At 50.6% G+C, this 12981-nt stretch overlaps 1 protein-coding gene across 20 annotated transcripts in view; it reads right to left on the bottom strand.

The window, feature by feature from the left end:
• The window catches only part of MAPK8IP3 (mitogen-activated protein kinase 8 interacting protein 3), a 38797-nt gene extending 26187 nt beyond the window's left edge, over positions 1-12610 (bottom strand). For all 20 annotated transcript variants that reach the window (XM_081298504.1, XM_081298503.1, XM_081298497.1 and 17 more), the window contains exons 1-4: positions 12152-12610; positions 4041-4161; positions 1649-1719; positions 1341-1432 (exon numbers count right to left, since the gene is read on the bottom strand). In XM_081298504.1, the coding sequence (XP_081154630.1) occupies positions 1341-1432; positions 1649-1719; positions 4041-4161; positions 12152-12469 (602 nt within the window). In that variant the 5' untranslated portion in view covers positions 12470-12610. The remainder of the gene's footprint in view (positions 1-1340; positions 1433-1648; positions 1720-4040; positions 4162-12151) is intronic.
• Positions 12611-12981: the final 371 nt, after the last annotated feature.

The following is a 12981-nucleotide window of genomic DNA, read 5'->3' on the forward strand; positions in this document are numbered from 1 at the left end:
CTTGGAATTGTCACAGTCTGCCAAGCTCTCTTGCCCACCCTACCTTGCTAACTCTAGTGCTGCCTGGCAGCTGCAACACAGGCCCCATTCGGTGGTAGGCAGTGATTCGTGTCTGCAAGCACACTGCCAGTGCCTTGCTCCCTGCTGCAGTCCTGGAGACACAATGGCACACACGTCTGTTTCTGTTTCCAGGTTGGAGACTCTGGGGCACAGAAGCAGACAGCTTTGCCCAACTTCCTGGTCAGTGGCTGATGAAGTCCAGAGCTGGACCTCTGAACCTTTTTGTTATGCACATAACACACAGAATAGGCAGGCACGGAAGAAAATGTAAGCAACAGCTTTTACGCAGTGTGCCAAGGGTGCTCCCTGGCCCAGCCTATCTGCAGAATCAGGGGCCACAGGGAGATGGGTGCACCTGGCTCACCCTGTGGTCCTGGCTTCAGGCCCTACCTCCACATGATGGAGGTGTAGAACCCCTGGCCCAGGCCTCCATCTGTACTCTCCCACTCACCCCCTCATGCTGGTCACAACTGGATAGGATCTCTGATACTGCTCCCTGGGACTGAAACAGAGAGTAGAGGACTCTGGCCTGGGCGGGCTTCACCTTGCTGCTCAAGCAAGGTTAACGCAGAGGGGCCTGGGGGTCTGCTGCATCAACCTGCCCTGCAGAGGGAATGAGGCTCAGTGGTTGGCTAAGGTGGCCTGATCTCCGCCCATCCCGTCAGTTAGCAGTAGCATGCTCCACTCACCTAGAACACAGATCCACAGACACTGAGCCCCTACCCCAAGAAGAATGTGTTCACACTCCACACAGATCCTAGTTTTATCCACAAGTCATAACTAGCAAACTCTACCTTCTTTATTTTATAAATGAGATGAGGTCAGAGCATTGGGTGATCGGCTGAAGCCCCATTAACAGATGCCAGAGCTGGGCTTCAAAGCCCGCCAGCAGGTAGAGGTCTCCAGGTGCTTGTTGCAGAACAGTGTCCAGCCCCTCTGGCCCTTCCCTCTGTAATCCTGGTATGAGAGGCAGACAGACAGATCCCTTGGTTCTGCCTTAGTACTGAGTTAAACTCATTCCTTATGCAAATGATTGCAAAAGCAAAAGCACTGTAAGCACTGATTTTGAGGTTTCAAATATATTTTGGTGAATGGGAAAATTTGCCAGCTATGTGAATAGTGAGGGCTGAACACATGCAACTTTGCTGAGCCTCTGAGACTGACCTGCGACTCACAGAAGGCATAGCCTGGCTACTCACAAGCCCTCAGCCACAGCCACCTCTAAATGCACTCCTGCCCAGAGGCCCTCTGCCTCCCCTCTGCCACCTTAGCTGGCCTACCTCCGCCCTGGCAGGCTGCTCTCCGTCTGGCTGCTCCCCCCAACCTGCTGCATCTTGGATCTCTCGATGTGCTCCACGTAGGTCTGAATCATCTGCCAAGAGGGGACTCTCATCAGTGAAGCCCCGTGGGCCCCTCACCACCAAGATTCAGATGCAGTTGTGCTCCAAGGAAAACAGGCAACTCCAGGGGAAGGGGCCAAACCAGCCGAGGTAGACAGCTTCCCTCCAGACACAGGTGGCACTAGCAAATAGCAGGTGTGGGCTGCAGCTCAGGCCCCTCCTACCCAGGGAGGCCCATTGGTGCCCACCTCCGTGTGCCGCTGGTGCAGGGCGTTGTACTCCTTCTTCATCTCAGATTCCCGTTCCTCCAGCCGAGAGACTAGAAGACACAAGGCCTATGGGTCAGCCACACAGCCTGCTCCCACAAGGCTGGTCCCTCTCCCAGGCCAGGACCAGAAGCTGGTGTAGCATCTCGTGCCCTAAGGGCCATGACTGCTGGAGGGCAGACACGACAGGCATGGTGTGTGCTATCTGTGGGAGAGCACTTTACTCAGTTATAAAGAAAACCAGGACAAGCAGATACACCAGAAGCAATCTCTACCCAGGTCAGCCAGGAAGTTTGGTGATGGAGGCAAAACTGAAGGTGAGTGAGGGCTCAGTGGTGGCACATGTGCCTAAGATATGGGAGGCCCTGGTTTCATCCCAGCGCAGCAAAGAAAGAGGAATGAGATGTTTGTGGGAAGAGACAACCTCTTAGACATTCCTAAGAGTGACAGCACTTTGGCAGAACAGACAGCAGGACTCCTTACACATGCTGAGGTCTGGGAAGACCAAGTCACAATCATGGCTCCTTGAGACTGACAGTAAGGCCTCCCTAAATTGGTGGCCACTGGTGACACTGGGATAGTCCCCTCTGGCCCCACGTGTGCCTGCCCAAGCAGACAACTGCCCAAGAGGCTAACTGGCAGCAGGGGCCGGGTGATGCCCCCATGTCCTGCCAAAAGCCAGCATGCAATGATCTTAGATGCCTCCCCCTGTGGCTCTGCTCAGCCCTCTGTCCTTGCAGCCCAGCAAGATGGGAGGGCCAGGAAGAAGAGTAGAAGCAGGACAATAAAACAGACAATTCCAGGGACTCGTGTGGCATGATCCTTCAGCAGCCAGTACCCCATCCTCAGTGTGAGACCTTCCCACCCTTCCTTGGCTTCCTGATGTCTGCTTTCAGTTGATTTATCAAATGACATGGTTCCATCTCTCACTGCAGGGTGTGCTTTGCTCCTCGACCTGAAGGTGGCCTGCCTGGCGGTGTCTGTGGAGGTCACTGCTGTGCAGCCTGGGTTGGTGTGTCTGGTGGTTCAGGATCCCGCTGAAGCAACAGGAGCTCCAGCTCGAGGTAGAAGCCTAGAAGGCTTGTTATGGACACCAGCACCCAACACATAAGGGACTTACAGGTGCTGGTGCACAACACACAACCCATGTCAGGCATGTTCTGACCCGGCCACTGCTCTGTCCTTGGAGAGGCTGGCTGCCTAACTGTGCTCTCCTGCAGAGGAACATAGTGTTAGAGTCCCAGGGCATCTCTATGACCCCTCTCACCTGGTGCCTACCCAACAAGTAATCACTGCCTGCAATCTAGTTGCAATCTTTCTTCTCTCTTCACACATGACACATAGTCTAAGTAAAGGGAACACCAGTGCATGGGGAACTCCAGAAAGGGCTTCCTATGAATGCCTACAGCAGGGTTTTAGGCTGGGGGCTGGCTGGTTAAATACCAGTGCACCTGGAAATGGCTGGCTGCGGAAGGCATCTAAGGATGGGGAGAGGCCCAACATAGCAAACTGGTTTTTCCCCCAATTTGATTCTTACTTTTTGGGAAAAAAAAAAGGCTCCTGCCATCCAGGGAAATCAGGTAAAGTGGCAATATGGGTTTCAATAAAACACCTCTTTGTAGAGACTAAGATTACACAGCTAATGACAACAGTTTTAGTATAATGTCGAAGACTAAAATACTCGTTCTCATGGTAATGATTTTATTTATTTATTTTAAATTAATTTTTAAAAAATATTTATTTTTAATGGTAGTTAGACACAATACCTCTAACCCCAGCCCTCGGATTTATTTTTTTAAAATAATATACTGTAATTATTTTTTAAATACCTTTATTTATTTATTTATTTTTATGTGGTGCTGAGGATAGAACCCAGGGCCTCGCACGTGCTAAATGAGCACTCTACCGCTAAGCCACAAAACACCCTTTCTTCGCCTTGCTTTGCCGGGACAGGGTTTTCCCACAGACACCCTTGGCCAACCATGAGACTCTCCTAGGCACTGCCATGACAGCAATGGCTTTGTCGTGGATGGACCTTCAGCCGGACAAAGACCAGTCACTCACTCCCCAGGCAGGTGGGAGCAAAAAGCCAGCAGGACCACAAGACCACGGAGTGGACATTTTCAGGTCAGATTTCACTATAAAACAGCAGAGCCTTGTGATTAGGAGTCTTATCTATTTTTCTCACTTCCACAAAGGACCTGAGGTGATTACAGAAACACATGCTAGTGTGGAGATTAAACAAGTAGTTGAGAAAAATCACTGGCTTCCTCTAATCTCCTTTCACCAGAAGCTCTCGTCTCTGCCCCAGCCAGCCGGGCCTCACACCATGCACATGCTCCCTCTCGTGTCACCTCTCCTGCCAACTACTTACTCTGATCGGCGTAGTTCTTGGCTTTCAGTTCCAGTTGGCGTGTCTGAAACTCATAGTGCTCCACCTGGATCTGGAGCTCTTTTTTCTCTTGTTCCAAGGCATCTTCAAACTCAATGAATTTCTATGCACAGAAACAACAAATAGGTAGATGTTATAAAGGTGAGCAGCCAGAAGGGGACTGCAGCCCTTCTTCACCTGAAGGGCCATGGGCTTCAAGCCTCGAGAGGCCATGAGCTGGACAGTGGGAGGGTTGGAATGGGGGGTTTCCCCATTCTTGACTCTGGCTTCCAACCCTTTATGGTGCTGGCACCCTTCAGACAAATCTTAGCATAGCTGAGTCCTGAAAGCAAGCAACAGGGGACTCTAGACCAAACACCTCTGGAAACTTCTCAGTTAACACAATACATGGGCACTCTGACTCCTTGGGCACCCTTCATGTTCCCATGGCACATAGGCTGCCACAGAGCCCCACCTGGAGGAGGCACTTGCTTGCTAAAAGCCTTGCTGTTTAGGAATTGTTGAACACAGGCTCCACAATACACAGCTGGGCCTCGACTATTCCCACGGCATTTCAATCACCGCTCAGCTCAGGACCCACCATTACTGGACTAACTGATGACACCAAGCATCACACTTAGTCCCTGGAAAAGATGGGGTTGGTCTCTGTTAGTTTGCGAGGAGAAAGGTGGCATGGCTGACTGGCTGGCTGCAATTTCAGTTCCCCTGTCACTGATGACACCAAAACTTTTTCACAAGTGTATTTTTTATATAGGCTACCTCTGGAAATCACTCATTCTGTTATATTGTTTTTACTGATTCATTAGGATTTTCACTATACCTAATCAAGATTTTGTGTCTTAGCTGGGCACAGTGGTACATATCTGTGATCCCCTCCCTACTCGAGAGGTTGAGGCATGAAGATACAAGTTTGAAGACAGCCTGAGCAACTTAGTGAGGCCCTGTCTCAAAGTAAAACAATAAAAAGGGTTGGGGTGTAGATCAGAGGTAGAATACTCCTGGGTTCAGTCTCTAGTATCATAAAAACAAAATAAAACAAAAACTAAACCCAGGCCTTGCACTGTGCTGGCACTGTGGCCTATGGTCTGTGTGTGGGAGGTGCCTTGGTAACGTTTGCCCCTCTCCTGCCCTGTCACTGCACAGTGCTGCGTTTCTCATGTGCTAGATCACACCGTTTCAGTCTATTTCTGATCAGACCAAAAGAGGGTTTGTTCCAGGCACACTGGTACCAAACACAGTCCTGAACCCGAGGGGTGTGCTTCCTCACAAACCTTCCTCACCAGCATTTCCTTGGTTATTCTCACATCTCTCTTTCCAGGTTAACTTGAAAACCGCTTTACCCCTTATATATTGGCCAGCTTATCAGAATTTGTTTCCTGGTGAATTTGAAGTTATGTATTAAAATAATCTGACAGCACAAGCCCTTCCAACATCTAGTATCAGAGAAATCTCTTCTTAGTGTTCACCAGAATGCAAGGTTCTTTCCAACTGTAAAACTCAACTGACCTTTCCTGCCAAATGCACAGAGGTCAGCATGGAATTCCCAGAAGTGCAGCAACAACCAGTCACTGCCTCTCAAGCACTAGGCAGACCTGTGACACTTTCACATGCAAGGAAATTCCACCAGCAACGCAAATTGACATTTCAGATTGAATTCGTTCTCACATGTCCTAGAGACCAGGGTCACCGAAAGGACTCCATCCAATGGAGGGAGAAAAACCAATTACGATTCCCAGGGGATGGCGTGTGCCTGACACTGCAGAATTTTACCCCAGGCTGGCTAGAGGCAAAGGACCCAAACCACCTTTCCATTTCCCATGACTGTCTTAAATCTAGGTCTGAAAAGCAGGAGAGCAGGTCTTGAGGGTGACCCTGGGTGTCAGAAACTGCTTCCAAGGTCTGCTGGATGGCACACTAGTGAGGAGGGATACTTCTGTACTCCAACATGGCTCTGAGAATGGCTGTATCCCAGGAACACAGCAAGCATTCCTCACATTTACATTAAAGGGAATATGTGCTCCAGTGCCTGCCTAAAACCCATCTAGCTAGTTTAATACATACTGGTTTTTAAGAATTGGTAAGACAGGGAAAAGAAAAGGATTATGTCAGTGATACAAGGGGAAGTAAGAAAACAGAAGCTAAACCCATGTGCCACGCTGGGAAACATCACTCATCCTCTGTGGCTGCTCCAGCCAATACTTCCCCTGTTCTGTGGCCAGGAGTACTGGCTCTCAAGAAAAGAGCATTCCAAACTTAAGAAAGGCACAGGGCAGGCACCCATTGCAGTATCTGTTTGGGCACTCATCTGCTAGGGAGGAGGAGAGGTGGTAGGAAGGCCAGGGTGGAAAAGGTTGGGGAACAGGACCCCAGCAAGAAGCAGAGAATGGAAGGAATGATACCCAGTGTCAAGGGAAGCCAAGATGCAGGCAAAAGGCCCCAGAACACTTCAATAAGAGGTCCTCCTTTGAATCTGTTGCTATGGGGGATGGGGTCTAAACTCCAGAGCTGAGAGGAGGCACATACTCAAGGATATCTGTCATATTCAACTTGCCATCCCAAAGCTCCTATCCTCACAGGCACTTAAAAACCTAACTGCAAATGACTGACTACATGGGCTCTAAATGTGTCGAAAAACACTGTATTTCTTCAGGGCGAGACTTGGTCCCCAGTGGCTGGAATGTGTTCTTAGAACAGGCCAGTCTCTACACGGGGTCAAAAATAGACTCCAGTCTCCTGGCTTTTGCCTCCTCCAGCAGTCCTGAACACATTTCTGCTTTTTGTGTGTGTGTGTGATACTGGGGACTGAACTCAAGGGAATTCTACCACTGAGCAACAGCCCCAGCCAAAATTCATACACACACACACACACACACACGTATATATATATATGTGTGTGTGTGTGTGTATATATATATATAATTTTTTTTTTTTTTTTTGGTACTGGGGATTGAACTCAGGGTTATAGGGTTATTTGACCACCGAGCCACATCTCTTTCCCTATTTTGTATTTTATTTAGAGACAGGGTCTCACTGAGTTGCTTAGTGCTTCATAGTTGCTAAGGCTGGCTTTGAACTCTCGATCCTCCTTTGTTAGCCTCCCAAGCCGCTGGGATTACAAGCATGCACCACTATTATTTAAAATTTTAAAAATGTGCCCGGCTATTTTTTAAATTTTTAAATTTTGAGACAGGGTCTATGTTGTTGAGGCTGATCTCTAACTTGTGATCCTCCTGTCCCAGCCTCCCGAGTCTCTGGAATGACAGACTTGGCCACTGCACCCACCCGACTGTTCCTGCATATGTTAATGGTGCAGCTGCCATCACCTACACACCTGCACTGCACAGGGCCTGTCCCAAGATGGCATGCACACCAAGGCCACGTAAAAGTGAAGCCCCCAGTTCCATTAACAGGCAGACACACAAACAGGCAGAGACACTGCCTAGCAGTGAAGAACAACACATGTGACAGCCTGGACATCTCAGAACCACAATACCAAGTGACAGAAGTGAGACAAAGCAGGGCGTATACTGCATGGTCTGTGTATAGAAAGTCCTAGAAATGCAAATGAACCAATGGGGCAGAAAGCAGATCAGTTGTCAACTGGGGGTAGGGAAGGCAGGGAGACACAGAGACCAAGATCACATAAGTGAGCTCTAGGATGGGGGGGGGGCACCTTCACTGCCCTCACGGTGGGGATGGATAGTTTGAGGGGTCTATACCAATGTCCAAACTCATCACACTGAGCTGAGTGTGGCACATACCTGTCATCCCAGACTGAGGTGGGAAGATATCAAGTTCAAGCTCACCTATCAAGACCCTGACTCAAAATGAAAATAAAAAGGGCTGGCTATAGCTCAGTGGTAGAGTGCCTCTGGGTTCAAACCCAAAAAACAAAAATCCTTGTTGATTGTACACTAAGCATGTGCAGTTCTGTGTATGCCAGCCATACCTCAACACAATGGCTAACCCCTCCCCCTGAAAAAAGAATAAAAGATAAAAGATAGTGAAGCCCAGAGTAAAAGGTTCAGTCCTGTGACCATCAGCAAAGGAGACTTCTAGGAGCCAGGGATCTCCCAGCAGACCTCTTCTCAGCCCTGCAGGAATTTCGTCACCTCCTTGCTGTTTCCTAGAGAGTTAGCACCGCCTCCCACTGGCTCCATCTCATCCTATTTTCCTCTACCTGCTCTCCTGTAGCAGAAACAAGTCCCTCTGGCTGGAACGCGTTCACTGAAAAAATCCAAACCCAATTTTAAGCATCTTCCTTTCTTGCCTGAAGCTAACTTAGAAACATTTACCACCTGCCCTTTGAAAGGAACTCAGCCAGACTGTTCACAGTTGTGCTGTCTAGTATAGGTGCCCTGGTCACAGGCGACTGTCTCAACATAAAATAATTAAAAGGAAAACCAGGGCTTGGGGTGTCGCTCAGTGGAAGAGACCTGGCCTTACAAGTATCAGGACCTGGTTTCTATCCCCAGAACCAGGGAAGAAAAATAATTAAAACCCCTTTCCTCAGCTCCCTAAGACACATTGGAAATGTTCACGGGCCCACTGGATTGGACAGCACAAATTAGAATATGCCCATCACCACAGAAGTCTGCTGGACAGAAGGGCTGCTCCTAAGAGAATCCCTGATCTTGGGTACTGAGGTGTCGGCATGGAAAGATGAGCAAAGGGGAAGCTGGCTCCCCTGCTCATTCACACAGGCTAGCTGGAGAAGAGAATAGCCCTGGTCCTGTCCCTGAACAAACTGGAAGTTAGCTGGGGAGGTCAGGGTGAGAGGCATAGCAGGTGAATGCTGGGGACATTCTTGTTCTCTCCAGTACATTGTCAGATGCCAGGGAGTCAGGTGGGCCAGGAACTGGCTGGGCAAAACCCTGGCAGGGTCCTACGCAAGGGGAGCAGATACACGGGGAGAGGAAGTGGAATACCAGGCCTCTTCTCACATCTTGTCTTGTGCCCCTCCTGACTGCCCATCTTGCATGCAGTCAAGATGTCCCAGACTCGGCAGCCCTGAGTATTACTTCAGAGAATGAGTCTGGCTACCAGGTTACAAGAAAGCCAGACCAGCATATACACTGCAAAGTGATTAATGTGAGCTGTAACATGTCAAGGTCACAAAGGGCAGAAACTGAGGAACCATTACAGAATATCAGGGACTATAGGGACACGCAGGACCCCGAGGCCTTAGCAGAATGGGGGGAGAAAGAAAACAAAATGGGAAAAGATTCACATATGGGAATCCACATGAGGAGAATATTTTTGCAACTTTTCTGTATATTATTGCAACAAAAAGTTTAAGAAAAGATTAATTCAGATTTTAAGGGAACTGACCTCCATCCACATTCAGCCCCCCTGGTCCACCTGGGCTGCCATGGCAGCCCAGAAAGTTCTCACCACAGAACAGCAGGATTCACTCCAGAGGCCTCTGAACCCCAGCTGGCTCCCCCATGTTCTCCCTGGCTTGATGCAGCTCTTTGCTCATGGTTTCTGTACCTGTTTGTTTCCATCTTTCAGAGTGACTCTGTTTGGAGAATGGGAACACAGCTCAGGGGTACAGCCCTTTTCTAGCATGCACAAAGGTCTAGGTTTGATTCCCAGTGCCATGAAAATGAGACTAGTGTGACACTGCTTTGCTCTTGGAGCTTCTGGTACTGCTACAGTTGAAGAACTTTTTGGAGGCAACAAGGAAAAACAGCTCTGGCCACCACATCTTAACAGCTTCATCCAAAAAAACAGTATTTAAGAACTTCTTTTAAGGGGTGGGGATGCAGCTCAGTGATAGAGCTGCATCCAACTTGGTTGGATTCTAGTTCTAGTACAGCAAGGAAAAAAAAAAAAAACCCAAAACTGCTCTTAATATTCACTTTGGCTGAAGAAGAAATGGCAGACAGTGTCTAAGCAGTGAACTTACTACTTTTGACATAGGAAACAGGAGCAAGAACTTCTGATTCAATGTATTTACTCATTCATGAGACATCATCTCTGCAGGGTGGGATTATGTTGATTTTTCACCCCCTTTCCAGTTCTTATTTTTAATTGTAGATGAACACAATACCTTTATTTATTTATTTATGTGGTGCTAAGGATCAAATCCAATGATTCACATATGCTAGGAAATTGCCCTACCACTGAGCCACAATCCCAGCTGCCCCACTTTCCAGTTTGATCTTACCCAAATTATCTTCTATGAAATGGATTATTTTTGTCTGACTAGGAAAAAAGAAGTCTTGGATCAAACTCTCCTCCACTTGGATGCTTTTCTTACACGGCATCAAATGTCCATCATCAGCAAATGTCCACAGACACCTCCTGTGGGAAGAGTACCCACCTGCATTACTTGAGATGTGAGGGATGCTACTAGCAGCTTCTCTAAGGTTAAAGAGATTTTAAAGCAAGCGATGACTAAAACTCACCTCTGAAGCCTTATTTTTCCTCTCATAAGCTAGGTGCTTAATTGCTGCAAGAACTCTGCCACCTGGGCAAATTCCAGCCTCTGTCCTTTCAGGCCTGGCACACACAGCCAGCTGCCCCTTTCCAACCCTTTTGAGAACCTGTGCTAAAATCTGAACAGCTGGCAACACCCAGGGCTTGCTGTCCAAGACCCCACCAGGGGTCCTGCCTGATGTCTCAAACCCTCACCATGATTCTTCAGGCCACTTAGAGCCAATAGTGGTGCCCAGCATCTGAGACGAAACTGACATGCCAAGGCTGACAATCAATCCACTTAGAGAAGAGGTCACTGTGGCCCAGAGGAGGAGAGACCGGGCGGATAGGCCGCTCACAAGGACAGGGCTGGTGCCCAAGATGGTATCTGCAGACTCCACGGCTTGGGCCCTTCACCCTAGACCTCAATTCCAGAGAACTGGCCACTCAGTATCAGAACCAAGAATCTCCTTATGGTTATCACAGGGTGAGTAGAAGACAGGGATGTTTACTCTGCTCAAGGTTATCCTCAAAAACCCTGCAGACTCTGTCTTCTCAGAAGGGCTGCAGCTGGCTCAGGTTACCATCTCTGACTAAGCCTAATTGAGCAGAGTGGCTAGGGCAGCATCCTCTGACAGCTCATCCCAGCTCCTCTGCACCATGGCATGCCTGCAGCCCATGACGTCCAGATCCTGGGCTATCGCACACATCCATGATCAGGAGTCTCTGACTAGAAAAATAAGCCGGCAAAGAGCAGTGGTCTTTTCCACAAGACTGAAAGTGAATGTCTGCTTGATTCCATAAAGGAGCCAGAACACCAAGTTTACAGGGTTGAACCCTTTTCTTCAATTGTAATAGTACCTGACTCTTCCTAAGGGCATAATATTAGCATCTGACTGCCACCTCCACCTGGCCAGTCCAGCCCAGGGTATTTGCTTACTGCTCAGCTCACAGCTCTCTGTGCAGCCTGTCTAAATAGCTGGAGCAATAGGGTAAGGGCATTACAGCAATCTCTCTGCAAGGTGCAGGCACAATACTTAAGAGCAATGGTCCAGCCTGAGTGTAAGTGGGAAGGAAGAGGCACCTCCCTGGAGGTTGCCTTGGCACTGCACAAAGCAGGGTACCTAAGCCAGGTAGTGTACATTTTTAGGTACACAGCTACAACTTGGCCTTAAGGTTGTCCAGCTTGGTTTTCTTCTTTTACTTCCTCCTCATCACTATTTTGACTACACAGGCTGGAAATAAAAAAGAAAGCCAACCAAACCTCCGTCGGGCATCAAAAGGCCCTGAGTAGTCAGAGCAGTGGAGGGCGGTGCCCAGCACAGGGGGAGGCAGCCACAGCTTCACCGCTGGGTATGTGGGGAGGAGTGACCCAGAAGAGAGCAGGCCGTGCGTCTGGGTCCACTCCGCATCCTGGCCCGGTGTTTCTGGAGTGTGTGACCTTGGTCGGGCCCCTCCACTTCTCAGGACCAGTTCCCTCCCTAGTAAAGCGGCCCGGGTCACTTTGAGCTCTCCGATCCTAGGGGCTCCTGAATCCCCTGTGTGGGGAGTCTGAAGCCGCAGTGGTGAGGCCCGAGCATCCTAATCTAGGAACGTGCGGCCCAGAGCCCTGCTCAAAGCCAGCCGCGGCTAGCCGCGGGCTCGGCCGCCGGCCGCCCGCGCCCACGCACCTCCTCCGCCTGCTTGCGCAGCGCCTTCTCGCGCTCGTACTGCGTGAGCAGCTGCTCGTTGTCCTCGCGCAGAAGCTCCAGCTCCACCTCGTGCTCCTGGTTCTCGCTCAGAACCGAGTCCAGATTCTCCAGCACGTTCACCACCAGCGGCATGAGCTCCTTGACCACCTCCTCGTCGTAGCAGTGGATGAGGCGCTCGAACTCGCGGTAGATGGAGCCCGCCAGGCCCGACACGCGCTCCGACATCACCGAGCCCGAGCAGTAGTCGTCCTGGTACACCACCACGCCGCCGCCCTCGTCCATCTGGATCTCCATCATCGCGGCGGCCGCCGCCAGCGCGGCGCTCCGGCTGCTGGGTCCGCGGGCCGCGTCGTCGCCCCTATCGGCCGCTGTCGCCTCAGGCCGCCGCCGCTGCCGCCGCCGCTGCCCAAGCCGCGCCCGTCACTCGCCCGCCGGAAGTCCCGCCCACCGCAGGGTGGGGCCGCGCCGCGGCGTCAGGGAAGCGGCGCTTCCGGCCGCGTCGGTGGCTCGGGGGCCCTCCCACGCTGTGTCCCAGCGGCGCGGTAGGGCCAGCTGCTGCGGGCCGCGCTTTCGCCCGGGCTGGACGTCTGCCTGGGCGCCTCGCGACACCAGGAATTGGCGGCCCGCCTGCATAGGCGGTTCGGGTTCCGCGGCGCCACCCGCGGGTGCCGGTCACGGAAGAGCGATAGCGGAGCAGGCTTGTGTTTCGGAGGCTCGAACCTCGAGAATTTCGAAAACTCCCCAGCAGGGCAGCCGCCATGACCCGGCCAGCCGGCGTGGACATCACTATTATTTTTACTATGAACACC

Source organism: Spermophilus citellus (genome assembly GCF_964194105.1).
Source record: "Spermophilus citellus genome assembly, chromosome: 6".
Classification (NCBI taxonomy): domain Eukaryota; kingdom Metazoa; phylum Chordata; class Mammalia; order Rodentia; family Sciuridae; genus Spermophilus; species Spermophilus citellus.